General features: G+C 42.6%; 1 protein-coding gene across 6 annotated transcripts in view; it reads right to left on the minus strand.

Annotated features, from left to right (window-relative positions):
* Nucleotides 1–18,588, minus strand: part of QRICH1 (glutamine rich 1) — a 29,585-nt gene that overhangs the window by 1,479 nt on the left and 9,518 nt on the right. For all 6 annotated transcript variants that reach the window (XM_083491693.1, XM_083491697.1, XM_083491694.1 and 3 more), the window contains 7 exons: nucleotides 12,575–13,600; nucleotides 5,931–6,108; nucleotides 4,990–5,144; nucleotides 4,262–4,376; nucleotides 3,059–3,167; nucleotides 2,087–2,238; nucleotides 399–489 (listed from right to left, as the gene is read on the minus strand). In XM_083491693.1, the coding sequence (XP_083347819.1) occupies nucleotides 399–489; nucleotides 2,087–2,238; nucleotides 3,059–3,167; nucleotides 4,262–4,376; nucleotides 4,990–5,144; nucleotides 5,931–6,108; nucleotides 12,575–13,600 (1,826 nt within the window). The remainder of the gene's footprint in view (nucleotides 1–398; nucleotides 490–2,086; nucleotides 2,239–3,058; nucleotides 3,168–4,261; nucleotides 4,377–4,989; nucleotides 5,145–5,930; nucleotides 6,109–12,574; nucleotides 13,601–18,588) is intronic.

Genomic DNA, 18,588 nt, shown 5'->3' on the forward strand with positions numbered 1-18,588 from the left:
ACTAGAAACTGCCAGTCACTAATCAACATGTTGGGCACCTTTTTCCACAGTGCCACACCAATATACCTCCCTCTACTCAATACAAAGTGTTTGCCCACTTCAAACACACTATGTTATATACCCAAACTCTTTCCAGTGAAACACAGTGTCAAGAGTTATGCAATGCCCAGCATTTAAAATAAAATAAAATAAGCTACACTACAAGCCTCTCAATATGTATGCCATTAAGTTTGCATTTTTGACAATTCAAGTAGGAAGCATAAGGTAGTCTTCTTTATACAAGGTCATCACTCCAATAAATTAATAGGTAAGTTTGATTAAAACAGCAGAAAGTACACACAAACCCTGAACATCCAGATAGTTATCCTTCTGTGGCTCTGGATGTCAGGAACACTTACCATTTGAAGAGGTAGAAGTCATAGAGCTTTATAGGACACCTCAAGGGATTCTCTGGGTTCTCTGTCTGCTCTGCATACATGTCATCAGTAACTGCAAGTCAATCCCAACAATACAGAACATCAGAAACCTTGAAGTTGATGTGAGTAAAACCTAAGTAATCCCACAATTTGAAAAGATGGGACACAGCAACACAATGGCTTTCTTGCTGCAGATGGACAACTATTATGTAACCATTAAACAAAGAACACATCCACTGCTACCTGTGCTTTTTTGTAGTTCTGTTTACATTCAAACATAAACATCTCAGTGTGTTATCTAGTTCTTAGCAAAGAGGTAGGAGTCCTACTTATCAAAAAACATTCCAGGAACAGTTTGGTAGTCAAAGTTTCACCTTCTTTGCAGTAGGATCCATGGCAGTATCATTCATGTAAAGGTTTTCCAGCTGGACTAAAAGGTCCCGGTCTTCAGTTTAAACCTATCTTTAGCTGTTTTATGTACTGTTTTAAAACTATTTATAGCTGTTTTATGGTATGTTTCTAAACAGCCTTGAGACAAGTGTAAAAGGTAATAAATAAATAAGAAGGAAAAGCAACTGGGGCTCCACAGAGACTCTCTGAATTAACAGTAACAGAACTGTGCCCCCAAGAGCAGCCCAACATAAGTTCAGGGGCATATAAAGCAAGGAAACAAGCACCACTACACTGTCATCCCAGAAGCTTGGCATATCTAAAGCTTTTAGATGCTGTTTTGATACATTTGGGATGTGGCTGGCGCTGTGGTCTAAACCACTGAGCCCAGGGCTTGCCGATCGGAAGGTCAGCAGTTTGAATCCCCATGACGGGGTGAGCTCCTGTTGTTCAGTCCCAGCTCCTGCCAACCTAGCAGTTCAAAAGCACGTCAAAGTGCAAGTAGATAAATAGGTACCGCTCTGGCGGAAAGGTAAACGGTGTTTCCGTGTGCTGCTCTGGTTTGCCAGAAGCGGCTTAGTCATGCTGGCCACATGACCCAGAAAAACTGTCTGCAGACAAACGTCAGCTCCCTTGGCCAGTAAAGTGAGATGAGCACTACAGCCCCAGAATCGTTCGCAGCTGGACTTAACTGTCAGGGGTCCTTTACCTTTTTTGGGGGGGATACATTTAATTAATATTCCATTTTCCAACCACAAACAACTAGCTTTGATATAACCCAATTAATAACAGTAAGCTACACACATGCACTCATTTCAGTAAATGCCAGGGTAAGGCAGCAAAGGACCTTCAATAAAATGTATGAATGCAAAGAAATACTTTTGTTTGCAGAAAGTAAGAGAAAAGCATCATTACCAAAAGAAAAAAAATCCCCACTGTGTGCTATAGTTGATCTTCAGGGATGATGGCATCTGCAACAGGGCTTGCATCTGCAGATCAAATACCTGTGACATCTCATAATAAAGTTCCATGATATAGTAAGTCCCAGTCCCAGAAGGTGGCTTTGTAATCAATCACCATCAGCACCAGAAATTGTCTAGCCATACTCACCACCCAGGCTTACCGGGCTGCAAATTTAATTATGAATCCCATTGTTTTGTCTTCCTTTAATCCTGTGATTCTCCCCCCCCCCCCTCGAGAGAGAGAGCAAGCGAGCTGCAAAACAAATATGATCTGCTACTTAAAGCACAGGGTTTTTCCCCCCCCATGTTAAATTCTACCTTTCTGGCCTGCCTGGTGTATGCCAAGTGCCTTCAGGTACCGGATGCTCGTACTCTTATCCTTGGGATTGGAAGGGTTCTTCTTGGTCTGCCTCAAAACCTTTGAAAAGGCCAACTTCATATGCTGGTCTACTGTTTTCAACAGGAAGTATCTGAACATGAAGTGGAAAAGGTGGAGGACACAGATCAGTTAAAGATGCACAATAAATCTTAACTTTTCCAACACTGGCAGAAAAACCTTTTTTCCTATCAGGAACAAAACAAGGCTCTTAATAGCCAACATTTGATGGAGTGTGAGGTTTTTAAAACATGCATTTATTTCAACAGACATATACAGTTCAATAGACAGCTCATCTGGCATGTTTTATAAGCAATAGTTAGCATCAAATGGGTGATGTGAACTGAGAAGGTGGTCATACAAATCCATGAAGGATACAGCTAACAATGGCTATTAGTCTCAATAGCTAAATGGGATCTCTGTATTTTGGGACAGTATAATCCAAATAACAGGAAGCGGTTGCAGGATAGAGCACCAACATGATACTTCTGTGAACTCCCAGAAACACTGGGCTGGTCACTCTGGAAACAGAATGCTAGACTGATTGCTGTCATGCATTCAAAGATTGATTATACTTACACACATACACACATGTACGTGTGTGCGTGTGCGAGAGAGTGATAGAAAAACTTAGAACAACCACGTAAAGAAGTCAGAACTATGACCATACTGCACACTGGGGAAGACTGAATTTTCCGATGGCCACCTAGTAAGTTCACTGAAGAAGGAAAACTGGAGACCTGTTGGTTCACTGGTTCATCTTGTAGTTAACTATGCTAAACCAGCTCTGATAGCTCACACCAAAATGCATCTAAGTAATTCTTCATTGGTAGTTTGTGCTCACATGTGCACATTAATTTACAGTTCACTAAATAATAGGCTTCCACGAAGGAGGCATCTTTATTAGTACTTACTTTGTGTTAAAAAACATGAGCGTCGTCAGCAAGGTGGCAGGAGAGTGAGCTCCAAGCTGCTTACACTCCCACAGCATCTCTTCTGTCACATGGTTAGGAAGAACATAGCCTGTGAAGACCAGAAGACAATTTCAACAGATGTATGGAAACCAAGCAGCATCTCCAATCAATTACCCCAAAGTTCCTATTAAGAGAGAAAACTAATTTACAAAGGTTTGACTAGCGACAGCAGCTCCTACACATAGCATACACTTCAGCTAATGACATCAAGTCTAACTAGCTGGTTTGATGTTTCTAACAAATAGTTTGTAAGTACAGCTTATTTGGATACAACTCAGAATAGTCCCAATGACACTGATGGACCTAAGTTAACCATGTTAATTACTTTTAGTGTGCCCGAGAAGATTGTTTGACCTTATGTAGCTCTGTATCATTATACACTCAAAAATACTTCATGCTATCTTGTTGCAACTACTATGCAAGCCTACCATTCCACAAAGATAAAGGCAGAGACATTGGCTTGTCTAACTTATGATGCCCTAAACATTCTAGAACCGGTTCTCACAGGGAATGCCACCTCCTCAAAAAATCAACAACTTCAAGTTCCATCTCACCAGAACAGGCTTTACGAGCAGAAGACCTTTCTCAATTAGCACCCCAAAGCTTTGGGACACTTCCAAGACTTATTCATTTGTGCTCCCACTCTCTCGTGACATTCTGGAAACAGATGAGGACTATTCTGTTCTGCTTCTGAATGTTAGCCTTACCATACGTTTTCATTGTTTCAAGCTCTGTTATAAAATTCCACCATATGGGCATCAGATCAGTAGAGAGTTTGGGCAGATGTAAGAAGAGAACCAGATAGCTGGGATGAGCCCAGCAAAAACTACAGCGAAGGCTGCACAATGTGTGCCCAGATGTGGTTCCATCCATATTGAATAATGCAAACTTGCATTTTGTACTATAGACAATATATTGGAAAGTGACAATATGGGTCCAGCTATACGGCGAGACCCGTACTTCTCTGCAGAAAAGCAAGGACAATTTGGGGCCTAGAAGTCTAGTACAAAAAGCCATTATTTGAATTTATTGCAGATTCTTCCTAGGTCAATTAAGGGAGCATTCTTCTTCAAATGTTCTCTGAGGACCGCTATGTCTAGACAGTGGTTACCAAGCCTATCTGTGGACTGAAGAGTCTCTTACCAAGAGGAGTGACCCGAGGCTGCACCTCCTTGAGCACTTCATGTAACCACTCAGTGAACCGTATGTAATATAGATCAGAAAAAATGTCATCGACTCGCCCGTTTTCAAATAGATACTGCAAGAAACAGTTACACAGAGGTTAGGCAAACCTGCTCCTCATAGAATTTTTTTTTAAATACAAAACAATCAGTTAGTTAGACTGTCTGTGTGTTTGAAGTGCACATGTGAAACATGAGGATTAGAAATTCTTCACACACCCCCTGCTGACAATAGAGATTAGGAATCACCTAACAAACTCAACATTAACTCTCTAGCTACAGTTTTACTTATCATGCCTTCCTATGTAAATCCCATAGTGCACAACAAATACATTTATTCAAAGAGCCTGAAAGGCTAGGCCATGAAGCACCTGAAACTCAGATTAATGCTTTGTGAATAGTAATCTCATTAGAGTGATACTGGGCTAATTTCCAGAATTTGCAGCTACTAATAGTTTGTTTCTATGCATCATGATTATTAGAGTATGTTTAGTTATGTGCCACTCTAAAGATCAGAACAGCATCCAGTCAAGCGATCTCAAGTGAAAGAGAAAACCAAGGATCTCAGGAGTGGAAGCCAATTTCTGCCTCTCTCACTCAAGTCTTGCACAAGAATCCTCCTAGTGACAACATATGCCTAACATACCACTTTTAACATTGTTTGCAGCAAGGGCTTCCAAAATACTATACCTTTTGAATACACAGGAAGATATAGTACAGAACCTCTGGATCATAGGGTTCACCTTCACTGTTGCGAGCTTCACGAGTCATTAAGCACAGCCCATAATTCAACTCTGCTACAGCAGAGGATATGAGATCTTCCTGGAATCTCAACAGCTGGCGTCCTGCAAACCATGGCACAGAAGGTTACTAATTGGCATTTCTCAACAGAGATGTCCTTTTTGTAGACTCAATCGTGCTTTCCCGCTGCAACCCTCCCAATAAGCCTTATACTGTCACTTGCAAATATTTCTCCTTGTCCCCAGCATATATAAAGGTACCCCAAAATTTGCTTCAAATGGAAACTGAATGGATTTCAAACACACAACTTGCCACTCAGATAGTAAATTGACAATTCAAAATTGTTGAATATTCCTCAATAACAATGGGAAGGAGTCTGAGGTCAGAATACCAAGAGACAATTCAAAGCATGACTGACGTTAGTATCCTTTTAAATCCGTATTGCTGTGTCAATGAAAAAAATCCTGGGTGCCACAAACACTGCATATAAGCTTAACTGTTTTTAAAGTTAACAAGGCTTTTGTATTTTTATTTTGACCTGAAAACCTAACATACATAATGAAAGTTTGCCTTGCTTTGTAAACACACCAAAACAGATTCAAGAATGCAGCTAAGAATGAAATCAGCAAGAAAAGCAGAGACTCCATCACTTAGCAGAAAAGTTATTAGAGAATGAGCTGAGCTGCCTGAAGGGAAAAGTTAAGCCCTGATCATTAGCAAGAACTCTAGAAACTGTTGATTATAGTGGCCTACACACACTCATTGTATATGATAATCCACCCAAAGCCCTTGTAATTCAGTAGCCTATAACACTCTAACTAATCTTTACAAAGCAAAAGATTCCTATTGTTTGAAAGATGGAGCAGTACTTCCCCGCTCACAACACTTACTGCCAATAGGTGCAAGCCTGTTCTGAGCCTCCTTCTCCAGCTCTGCATTTTTAGTCTGTGCCCAGCTCTTCCACACTTCTAGTCCCTCTTCTGGCTTGAGAGAGTGTGGAAGGAGAAGTTCAGGTGAAGGCTGAGGCTGTGGTTGCTGCTCAACTTCAGCAACCTGAACAGTTTGAGCCTGTGGAAAAAAGTCAATTCTGATCACATAGGTATGAAAAGCTTTTGCTTACCAGTCCTGTAGCATCTTCCTCCAGCCTGCAGAACTACTCACCTGACTTCAGTTCATTAGAACAGTGTTTCCCAACCGGTGTTCCGCGGCACACTAGTGTGCCGCGAGACGTTGCCTGGTGTGCCGTGGGAGGGAGGCGGGCGAGTCGGGCGGCGAGAGGCGAGAGGATCGGGCGCGGCGGAGGCCAGCCCCGCGCTTGGAGAGGACGCAGCAGCCGTCGCCAAACCCGATCCTCCTCCTCCTGCTCCGCCGCCGGCCGATCCTCTCGGCTCTCGGCCGGGAGGAGCCTGCGGCGACGGGGCGGGCGCTGAAGTTGGCGCGCCTCCTCGGCAGCGCCTTCGTCCTCCTCCTCCTGCCTCTGCTCTCCTCCGGCGGCGGGGGCGCGCCGCCGCTGGATCCGCGCGCAGCCTCTCGCCTCTGCCCCTCGCCGCGCCGGCCCAGCCAGTCAGCCAGCCGAGGGCGGGCGCGCTCTCGCTCCTCGCTCGCTCTATCCGTGGCCGCGCCCGGCGCCAGCCCCGCGGGACGATGCTGCGACGGGCGGCCCTGTGTCGCGAGGGGCGGAGCCCAGGGGAAAGGACCGCCCAGCAGGCGCAGCTGAGGCGCGCATGCGTGGCTGGGGGGGTGCGCGCCCTCTGCTCTCTGCCTCTCTCCCCCTCTGGACCCCGCGCGCGAGGCTCTCCGGGGGCGGGAAAAGGGTTTCCTTCAGGCGGAAGGTCCCGTGGGAGCTGGGAGGGGGGCAGCCGCTGCTCTGGCTCCCCCCCGCCCCGAACCGGCTCTTCCTTTCAGTTCTGGCGGGGAGCGCACTCTCCCCCCCCCTTGCGCTCCGCTTTCTCCTCAGAAGAGCCCCCTGCTCCCCGTAATCGAGGGTGATCGTGCCCAGGGGCTCGCCAGATCCCCCTCCGGCCGTCTCTTAGTCCCCACACGATCCCAGGAGCGCGACGTGGAAGTGTGTGGACACCTGCAAAGGTCAGGGATGCTTCTCAAACCGCCAAGAGGCAAAGCCAACGTCCCTCTCACCTGGCCCAGGAGTCCCAGATGCGCCAGTTCTCAACAACAAATGCATAGAACAGGGTGTGCAACCCAAGTGAATCACTATTTTAAGCCATTCCGGGGGGGGGGGGGGGAGATGCAACCCATTCTTAAATCTTTCCTACTGAAAATGACCTAAAAGTGTTACATTTGGACGGATCGCCCCCATAACTAATGTTGCATCATCTCACTATTTGCAGCAAGCATATACATTCTTTTCCACGGTTAACTTTTGTATACCTCAGAGCACCAAAGTTTATTTCCTAATTGCTTACTGATCTGCTGGTGAAGCAAGTTTTCTCTTGACTCCCCTTTGAACCATCAACATATCCTTTCATTACCTTCTATGCTGTTACTATTTTTTATATATTTTTTACATAAGTAAAAAGTGACCTTTCCCCATCTGGCATGGTGGTGTGCCTCGAGATTTTTTTCATGAAACAAGTGTGCCTTTGCCCAAAAAAGGTCGGGAAACACTGCATTAGAAGAACTGTACTATATTTGATTTACACCCTGGCAGTTTTAACTGAATGGTCCTCCAGGCGGCTTATAAAATATTTCAATAAAGAGAAGTAAAGATAATAAAAATGGTAATCTTCATAGGAGGTGGGTTCAGGTTGTTGGCTCTTCATTTAATTCTAATGCTCAGAAACCCCTGATATTTCACTACAAATACTGATCACTCTCAATTCCATGTATTTAGCTTGCTACCTCATGACCACTGTGAACACGTCTTACAAAGTCAAAACGCAGAATCAAAACCCTGTGCAACATAGTGGCTACTGCCTTTTTAGTTTGTTGCAACTACAGAGGTCTAGTTCAGAGAAGATAATCTGCACGCCCCCCCCCCCAAAAAGACCATGGTTTGTTGTCAAATTCAAGCATTCCTTCCTCTTCTAATGAGGCCAGTTGCAAAGCAGACTGCTAATTTCTTAAAACCAGTTTTCCATAACGTTACTTCAATTCTGGTTTGTGGGTTGCTGTCAAACCAGTTTCCTAGTTCAGACATTACTGTAAACTGATTTACGAAACCGTCTTTGCAGCTGGGTACAAGGAGAAGATGTCAACAAACGTTGAATAATTAAGAGATAAAACAGAGTGAACAGATTGCCCTCTGCTGGGGGAAAGCTGAATGCTAATCATTTTAGAAAATACATCTGCTAGCAAACACAGAATCTGAAGGTCACAGCATCATCAGTTTGCCCACAGTTCTAAGTGCAGTATTTCCATTAGAATAGATTTTTGTACAAGGCGGCCCTGTGCCTAAGAGTAGCATACTATAAAGGTGCTCTGCGAAACTGAGATTTTGTACCTTAGTGCTGGCCAGGCCATTATTCAAGTTTTCAGTTACAATCCTTTTGACAAAACAAGACAATAGTAATAAAACAAAAGATAAGGCTACCTACCTACCTGGATGTAGACTACGATCAGAACAAAACAATATGATAGCATAACATGAGAATGCTTCGATCCTTGATTATACACACTTACCTAAAGCCTTACCTAACCAAAACAACAGGGAATAAGGCTAATAGCTTATGTTTGTAAGTTTTAATACAGGGGTCAGCAAACTTCTTCATCAGGGGGCCGGTCCCTCAGACCTTATGATGGGCTGGAGTATATTTTTTTGGGGGGGATGATGCAAGACCACCACGAGCCCTAGTGGCTGCTTACCTGTGTCTTGCGAGTGGCAGGGGCTAGTGGCGGTGGTGGAGGGATGATGAGTGGCATGCGAAAGGGCTCCAGAGAGGGGCTGCTTAAAATGGCGGCCGCTCGAGCGCTGCTGCTGCTGCTGGCACCAACAAAGCCCAGCCCCCTTCCTCCTCTAGGCAGGGCAGGGAGAAGCCAGGAGAAGGGAGGGAGGAGGCGCCAGCGCCACCATGTGAGGGAGAGGGAGGGAGAGGGAAAGAGCGCAAGCGTTGGCAATCCATGCGGCAATTCCTGGACCGTCCGCGGGCCGGATCCAGAAGGCAATTGGGCCTGATCCAGCCAGCGGACTTCAGTTTGCTGACCCATGTTTTAATACTTGACCCCCTTCCATATTTGACATGCCCAGCAGTGAGAGGGCAAGAAAGCATAAACATTTAGAAGTTTGAATAGCTTAACTGAAACCTATACAAGACTGATAGCAGTGCCCTGCTCCCAATTTCCTATAATCCTTCTCTTCTACTTTTTCCTTCCCCTCTTTTCATATCCCACGTTTAACCTACAATTCATTCATTTTAAATGGTGCATTTTCAGTTCAAGAGGAATTGAGCTAGTATTTTGACATTATGATAAAAACCTCTAAAGCAGGTGTGGCTAACCAGTGGCCCACCAGATATTATTGAGAATACTTCCATCATTCCTGACCATCAGTCACAATGGCTGGGGGCAGTGAGAATTATTATCTTAGCTAAGACACAGGTTAGTTCTAAATTAGCTCTAAATTGTGATCAATATATGAGATCTTATAGTAAGAATACCCCAGCAGATTAAAAAAACAAAATAAGAAGCCGATTCCACATTGAGCCTCTGGATCAGCAAATTCTGTCTACAAGAAGAATGCTGAGTCACAATAGCTCCTCAGCCAATCTCTGTGCTTAATTTGAGCAGTCTGAACTATTAGCAATTTTGAAAAAGGACTGGCTATCAATAGAAGATAAGGACAGTAACCGCCACATGATTATGCCAAACTCTGCCTTGATTCTGTGCCTTCCTCTATCCTTACAGTGTTATTTTGTGACTGATGAGTCTCAGTAATTTTCTGCCCTCTCAAGTAAGCACTGAGTGTAGTAAGTTTGAGAACTCCTGCTCTATTTTAAACTACTAAGGTTAAAAGCAACAGCAGCTAAGGAATCTTCTGAGTTTTTAGTATCTCAAAGACCCAACTCTAAAAGCTGTGATCAGAATAATCTCCCTAGAAATATACACTTGCACCCCCAAAACAATAATAGCTTTTAATTTCTATTGCTAGTCTCAAGAGCCATTCTGTTTTAGCTCCCAATTTACTAAATACCGTATTTTTTGCTCTATAAGACTCACTTTTTCCCTCCTAAAAAGTAAGGGGAAATGTGTGTGCGTCTTATGGAGCGAATGCAGGCTGTGCAGCTATCCCAGAAGCCAGAACAGCAAGAGGGATTGCTGCTTTCACTGCGCAGCGATCCCTCTTGCTGTTCTGGCTTCTGAGATTCAGAATTTTTTTTTTCTTGTTTTCCTCCTACAAAAATTAGGTGCGTCTTGTGGTCTGGTGCGTCTTATAGAGCGAAAAATACGGTATATAGTTGGTACTTTACCAAGCAATGTTGGTAAATTACTGTTGTGCAAGATCAATTCTCTAATGTGAAAATTGTTCCAGTGGGGTAGATGGCACACAGAAAGTAGTCTTGTTGAAGACAAAAGAAATGCAAGAAACAACATGGGAGTTGAGAAAATTTGCCGATGCTACTGGACCCAACAAGGATTGGCCTCAGTAAGTCTAGAACAAAAAACTTGCAATATTCTACATGCTCTAAGACAACATCAAAACCCTCCTAAAATCCCATGGACTAATGTCAGAGTAGCTGTGGGAACCCAACACTCTCACAGGTCAGGCTGCAAGTTATGTTAGAGAACCACAAAAATGCTACATTTTGCTTTCTAACAAAAATTTGGCACAATAAATAGAGAACAGAGAAATCCAATTAAGTTTATATTTCACTGCACGTACTTAAGAGCTTAGAACAAAAAAAATCTACATGTAATTTCTTAACTGCACTTGAAAATTTTGAACCAGTGGTAATCACTCCTAACATTAACTCATAGTGGAATATTTCTGTCAAAGTGTATTCCATTATAATGGCAATTGTGGCCACACCCATTTTTTTATCCATACCCCATATGGCTGTATGGACAACTGAATTATGAAGTGAGTTTAGCACAAGTACAGCATGCTCTATCATATGGCATTCCATATATGGGATGAGGCGTATTTTCAAAGGCCACGTCACCATGTATTTACTAAAGAACCTGTTCTTACTTCAACCAAAACACCACAACCTGCAAATTCACATATATGAACCTCACTAACACGTACAAAGGAGGGATTGCAGTTCCAACAGGGATATGCTTTGTATATAGCCCCAGGTACAATTCATGACGCGGGACGCAGGTGGCACTGTGGGTTAAACCACAGAGCCTAGGGTTTGCCGATCAGAAGGCTGGCAGTTCAAATCCCTAGGACGGGGTGAACTCCCGTTGCTCAGTCCCAGCTCCTGCCAACCTAGCAGTTCAAAAGCACATCCAAGTGGAAGTAGATAAATAGGTACCACTTTGGCGGAAAGGTAAACGGTGTTTCCGTGCACTGCTCTGGTTCGCCAGAAGTTGCTTAGTCATGCTGGCCACATGACCTGGAAACTGTATGTCGGCTCCCTCGGCCAATAAAGCAAGATGAGTGCCGCAACTCCAGAGTCATTCGCAACTGGACCTAATGGTCAGGGGTCCCTTTACCTTTACAATCCATGACAGATTTCAGACAAGAAGGACTCTCTCAGTAACAGCACCTGACTCTAGAGTTAGTGTTTTGCAAATCACTGATGTGATCTAGTCTCAACACAACCCATTATAATGGCAGCTAATAAAGCTTAATGATTAGCCCAACAGAAGATTTAGCATAAATATTGGAGAGATTGGAAAGGTGAGAATGTTTGCCTTATGTACACCATTAGAATTATGAAATACTTAAATGCAGGGTAGGAAGAAGTACCAACACTGTCCTTCTGCATCCTAGTGTAATACTAACCCCTACCCCATTCTGCCATTCCCAGAAAAAGAACAAAAAATGTTTCATTCACCCTGAACAGTAATAGATGTCCACTCCCAGTCCAGAGTTTCAAATTTGGGAATCAGTGAAATTTATACTAATTCAGCATTTCTGATAGTTAGCACCCTGAGGAAGGACCATTTTCCTTTTGCAATTTACAAGTCCATTTGCTTTTTTTAAAAAAACACACCCTCGGGTTGTTGTTTTTGGCAGAAAACCATTTGCAGAAACACAAGTATATTACATGGTCCTCAAAAGGGGGAAGGGGTGAATATAGACATTACATTTCAAAACGTGCAGTCACGTTTCTGCACAGTTCTTTACAGCAGGAAAGAGCAGAATATCTGTGCCCCATGCTGCTACCTGAACCCCTAACGCTCAAAATCCTCATCACACACCCACCTCTCCATACAAAATTCTGGAAGAACATCCAAGTGCATGCAAGCTGAGTAACTTTACATAAGAACAACGTACATATTACTCTGAGTAAAGTTTTGCTGTCTTTGACACACTGCAGACAGTTCTGCCCTTGGGCTAAGCCACTGCTCTCTACATTTGGAACACTCCACAATGCAGACAGGTTGTTCATTAAAGTAGTTTACTTACAGAGCAAGTAACTTGCAGCTGCTGGTGTTGCTGCTGCTGCTGCTGCCCCTGCTCTTGCGGTGTGGACTGCTGCTGCTGTGGGTCCCATATATGGACCGTCTGGGCTGTATTCTGATATGTCCCTGCCACTGCTTGCACTGCCACTGGAATGTGGATATTGCCATTCATAAACTGTGCTGGGAAAAGGGAGTTGGCAAGGGTTTGCACCACTTCCTCATGAGAGTTTTTCACTACTGATGCACCTCCCACCATCTTATCCTTGTCATCTTCCAGCTTCACAGTGGCTAGGGCCGTCGGGGAGCCACTGACATGGACGGCATTGTAGGCCTCCTGGGGGATGGCAATGTGGGTTATGTTTTGCTGCTGCAGGTCGCCACGTGGCTGCGCAGAGTAAACAGGGATGGTCCAAGTCTCTCCAGTAGGGCTGGTTATGGTCCCAGTGGCACTGTACAGGTGGGCACTATCCACCGTTAACAAGTCCGGCCTTAACGATACATAGCTCTGCTGCTGGCCTTGGGGGATGGCCAGGACTGTGGCAACCGGCTGCCCTGAAATAGCATATGACACAGTAATAGGCATATCCACTTTGCGCTTCTTTACTGGCTGGAGGACACTGGCGGTGCTGATCCTTCGCTCGCCTTCGCGTGGGGAGCCCTGTTGAGATGGAGGAGGGGAAAGCGCCCCAACTGTCTGGATCTGGATCTGCTGGCCCCCAGCAATAGCCTGTCCTGCCACAAGCTGTGCCTGGATTTGCTGGTGCTGCATATGTTCCTCCTGGATTTCGGCACCCTGGATTTGCTGAGCAGTCTGCACATGCTGCACCTGGATCTGAGCTGCCTGCAACTGAGAAGGGCTAGGACTCTGAAGCGCTTGACCCTGTATCGTCTGTGGTGCCGGCTGTTGCGCCTGACCTTGGATCTGCACTTGGACCTGTATGGGCTGATCGGAGGCTTGGTGAACAGTGAGCTGGGGAGAAAGCTGCTGAGCGGAGACTTGCTGAGGGGATTGCTGAACCTGAACTTGCACCTGTAAAACAAGGATTCAAAAGTTAGCATTAAATGAAAAATTAAATTGGGGGGGGGGGGAGTTAGCATTCATTAACTCCTAAACCTCTGAACTACTGACTCTTGTGATTAGGCCAAAGAGAAAGTATAATGAACTATCAGTTGGGTATCAGAATGCGGCCATACATAAAAAGTAGTCATTTCTGTACACTTGGGGACCACCCAATATTTCAAATTAATTTGTAAATTAAGGCAAGAGAGAAAAACTGACAATATCCCAGTGAAGAATGAGCACTCTTAGCCACAGAATGTTGAAGGCAGCTGTACATCAGTTTTTGACTATGAAAGAATTTAGTGTACTCAAGCTTGTAAACAGCTCACATGCAGCATCCTGGAAAAGGGCTGGTGGCAGCAGAAATTGGGATCAGAGAATGTGCATCTGAGGCTAAATAACTCATCTTCCCTGCACTATATGTGGAGGCTTGGGAAGAGAAGTTGGGAGAGAATAGGCACTTTTTCAATTTCCCACTCTCCAGAAAAAGCACTCTGGTTTGAAGCGGGCAGTAAATTTCTAGTGATGTACAGAAGAGCAAGGGATGTTTTCAGAATGATGATAAAAGGAGATTTTTCCCCAACCTCTCCAACCAGCCACCATCCCAGGAGTCCTGAAAAGCACTATGAATCTTCTATTCTAGGCTGGCTTGAGAGCTGAATAGCACCTTCCCAGGATACCATAAACTTATTATTCAGACAACGTTTTCTTATAAGTGTGTGTATGTAGTTAGAACTTCTCAAAAAGGCGTAAGCTTAATAGTGCAACTATAAGAAAATGGAAGGAATGGATTTCCTACAGAGGCATCTTGCTATACTGGAAGAAAGTGTTTTTGAATGAGTATAATGCAACAAAATTGTAGTAAGAGGTGATAGCTGAAGCACTCAACAAAACTTAAGAAATTCTTACTTTTTTTAGTAATAGTATCACATATAATACTTAAAAGCCTGCATCAGAGGCAGTAATACTTTCCAAACTTCACATTATTGTCCTCTTGTTAACACCAAACAAGGGGCAAATTCTTACATGTGTTTTGGCACTGAATACTCCTATGGGAAATGTAATGGTGCACTTTTGTCTGAAGTCACAAATCTAACATGGTAACTTTATGTGGAAAACCTGTGAACAAATTGCTCCCCAAATTAAACAGAGGTGTTTCTCAGAAGATTTTAACATTTACAGGTCTTTAATTTACAAACTACTAATTTTTCTGCAAATGTGTTGAGTCCCAAAATATTCTGCAGATACCACCCACAAAAATAACTACGGGTGGAAATACTAGATATAAAAAATTAATATAGTAATGAGAACATGCTATCTATCACTCAAAACTCTTATGCTAATCTTGAAATGCAGAAAAGAGAAACAGTTAAAAGCAGAAAACGGAAAGGATAGCTGATTATCCAAAGACCAGCTAAGTTAATGTAGAAATAAGTCAAAGCAAAACCACATTTCTAGATATGATAAAAAATGCTCTAAGTCAGTTATGAAACTGACGAGAAGCAGCAACAAATTCTGACTTAATCACAGCAGTTTCCAAATTCCATAATAAGACACAAGTGTTGAACTACATTCTATATGCTCAGTTAACTGAACATGCTTAAAATCTAGGGTTTATCTCAAATTAGGATTTTGGGATTAAAGCTGCAGAATTCAAGAGCTCCTTTTTATAAGCAGTAAGCTCTCTCAGTGCCACATGTATCAAACAGTTTGCCTTTTTCTGTCCAGCATGTGTTGTCTAATTTAAACTTCACTGACCATTTTAAAAGAAGCTACCAAGCACATACTTACATTCCTATCACACACAAGATTTGTGAAGTTCCCCTCACTCACAAAAAGGCTCCAAATAGTTTTCTATGAAGATTAAAGCAATCTGTATGTAGAATATGAACTAATCCCACCTAAACTCTACACAGGCAGTAGAAAGGAATGTGTCTGTAATAATCCTGCTGGTCAAACCAAAGCATAATCAGACAGACTTCTCTCATGTCCACTGATATAATCAATACAGAAGCATTTGCTGTTAGTTTCCAGCTATACATGGAACATAGAACCAAAGTGGTGGTGGTGAAGGAACATGACAAAAAAGGTCTCCTATTGTTTCAAAGATACTCTCAAAGTGTAAGGCAAAGGGGGTGGAGTGACAGAAGAACAATCTAAGAATAGTTCACAAATGCATGCTTATCACTCATGGCTGCAGCATCAAATATCAAACAGATTGACTTTTGTGCTAACTCAAACAATGTTTTTAGTAAATAATAGTTCAGCTGAAAACCAACAAATTTGAGTAATTAAGCAATGAGAAACCAAGCTACGTATATGCATGTATGAAGCAGGAATACTGTGTAGTCAAACTGTTTATGGGAGCCTATCAAAGCAAACAAGTTAAAACTTCCTGAGCTTTATTTTCATAGGTGCTAACTGCTTATCTTGTTCTTAAAATTAGACAGCTTCCTGTTAGCTTAATAAATATTTAACGAGGCACCTTCTTACTCCTCCTTAAGACAAAGCTTTGTATTGTTTAAGCTCCTTGGTGCTTGGGCATAGGCTTCCTTGCTGGCAGCTCCTTATTATCTTACATATAAGTGTATCTCAGGAAGGTAGTGAAACTGGTTTCTTCTGAAGCTTAGAAAGGACTACCAGCAAATATCACACTGCAGGCTTGTTTGTTTTTAATGCTGTGCTTCAGGGCAGACTGTGGGATGGGAAACACCTTGACTGCATATACCTTGGATCCCGAACGCCACAAACCCAGAAGTGAGTGTTCTGGTTTGTAAACGTTCTTTGGAACCCGAATGTCCGATGGGGCTTCCACAGCTTCTGATTGGCTGCAGGAGCTTCCTGCAGCCAATCAGAAGCCGTGCTTTGGTTTCCAAACTTTTTGGAAGTCGAATGGACTTCCGGAACTGATTCCATTTGACTTCCAAGGTACGACCATATAGATGTCATTCAGCAGCTTTAGTGCTCATCTGTGAAAACTTTCTTTCAGGTACCTGACTAGGAATGCCTTACATGCACATGGAGAACAAGTATAGAATCATACGAACTAAAAAGGAAGACTAGTTTGCTTTAATCCTCTATATGATACACAATTTGTACTTTTGATAAAATTTGGTATCAACTTATAAAATCATTTCGCACTAGTATTCCTCAATTCTATTATGCCTTACTGCTAATATGCAAGTGCCCCCCCCCCAAAAAAATCTTCAGCAGCCCACAGGTGCTTTTATGAGTTGCAAGAGTTTTCATATTTAAAAAATAAAATGTATTTTATCCAGAGACAAGTTTAAGTGCCAAACCATATATGCAGTTGGACACTCACAGAGCATTTTCTTAGTCACATTTAGGTTGGCCCAGAAGGTATAATGGCAAAAATGTTACACATCACAAATTCAGAGCTATTTATCTTTCAAAAAGCAGTCCCATTTTTTAGTCATGCAAAGGCAACCCAACTCTGAACAAAACAGCTCTGACAATCTTTTTGTGTCTGGAATTGGGTGGGTGTGCTAATTTCCCCAAATGCACATTCCTATATCATCCTCTCACATCATAGTGATGGTAACTATCTGTCCATAGAACCCCCTTGCCACACAGAGTTGAATCAATTTTTGTTTCATATTTGAGGGCAGAGTAAGAACATTGTAGTTCAATACTTAAATTAAGTTCAATACTTAAAGTGACTACAGTTTTATATTGTTTTATATGTTTACAAAGAAATGTTATATGCAACTAGCTAATGCAAAATAGCCATGTAGAGCAGTCAATACATTGCTTATGCATTGCTCACAACGAATGAAATCCACAGTGCTTTCTATTTTGTACTGCATTATACTTCAGTGCTGCTGTTTTTTAAATGGATTGTATTCTTTCGTTAAAATTTATTTTTAATGGTCTGAAGAGGTTTAGAGCAGCAATATTTGGGATACATTCAAGCTATACAAGGTCCGATGGAAAAGGTTCGAATAATTAGAGTGTTGTTCAACACCCTCATTATTTCATCTATTAGATATTTCTATATTCTGTGCATCAATAGGTTTTTTTTAAAAAAAAAGACTGGCCTAATCCTAAATTTAAGCATTCAGTATACCACAACTGATTCTTACACTGATTCTATCTATATATCAGTGCCAGGACTATCATATGCTAAGTTCACTATTATAGATAGATGGTTGAAAGTGCAAATAGCATCCAGGCAAGGCAACATAGTTAGAACCCAAATTTCCAATGGAGACCTACAGCTGAGTGCTTTGCCTAGGTATTGTTGCATTTAATTAAATGTCAGGGGCACCTAGGTTTGCTGAACAAGTCCTGTTTTTCTAATGTAAATAAAACTCTTTGAAGAAATCCAAATGAAAGCACTAGCCTGTAACTGTTTACACAGTAGCAAAGAGCCATGTACTTTTGATTCACATTAGGTTTCATAATACAGAGAAATATAGGATTAGTCTACTAAGCTCTGAAGCATGACTACATTTTCTGCTAGTTTGTTATTGTCTGTACTTCAAGTTAAACACAATATGGCCACAAAACATGTGTTTGCTTCAAGTAGTATAATAAAGTAAGGTCTAAATTCCTCCATGGGGAAAATTAATAATTCCTAAATCAAGGGTGAACTAAACTGCTCACTGTGTTTCCAATTACTGGGGACTGGCAGAATCAAATATTAGGAGTCAGTATTACAAATCTAAGATTAATCGTCCCTGTTACTCACGATTCATGTATGTATGCAATTATGATTCCATATCTAAGGTTAATCGTCCCTGTTACTCAGATTCATGTATGTATGCAATTATAATTCCATATACAGTAGGAACTGGCAACCATAAGGCCACAAGTAGAATTTGGCCTTGGGTGACAGCCAATTGACCCCAGGAGTCCTACTGCCAGTGCTGATGCAGAGCCTTGAAAGAATCTCTCCACAGTCACTATTCAAAATGTAAAGCTCAATGATGACAAAC

Source organism: Podarcis liolepis (genome assembly GCF_965112155.1).
Source record: "Podarcis liolepis genome assembly, chromosome: 2".
Classification (NCBI taxonomy): domain Eukaryota; kingdom Metazoa; phylum Chordata; class Lepidosauria; order Squamata; family Lacertidae; genus Podarcis; species Podarcis liolepis.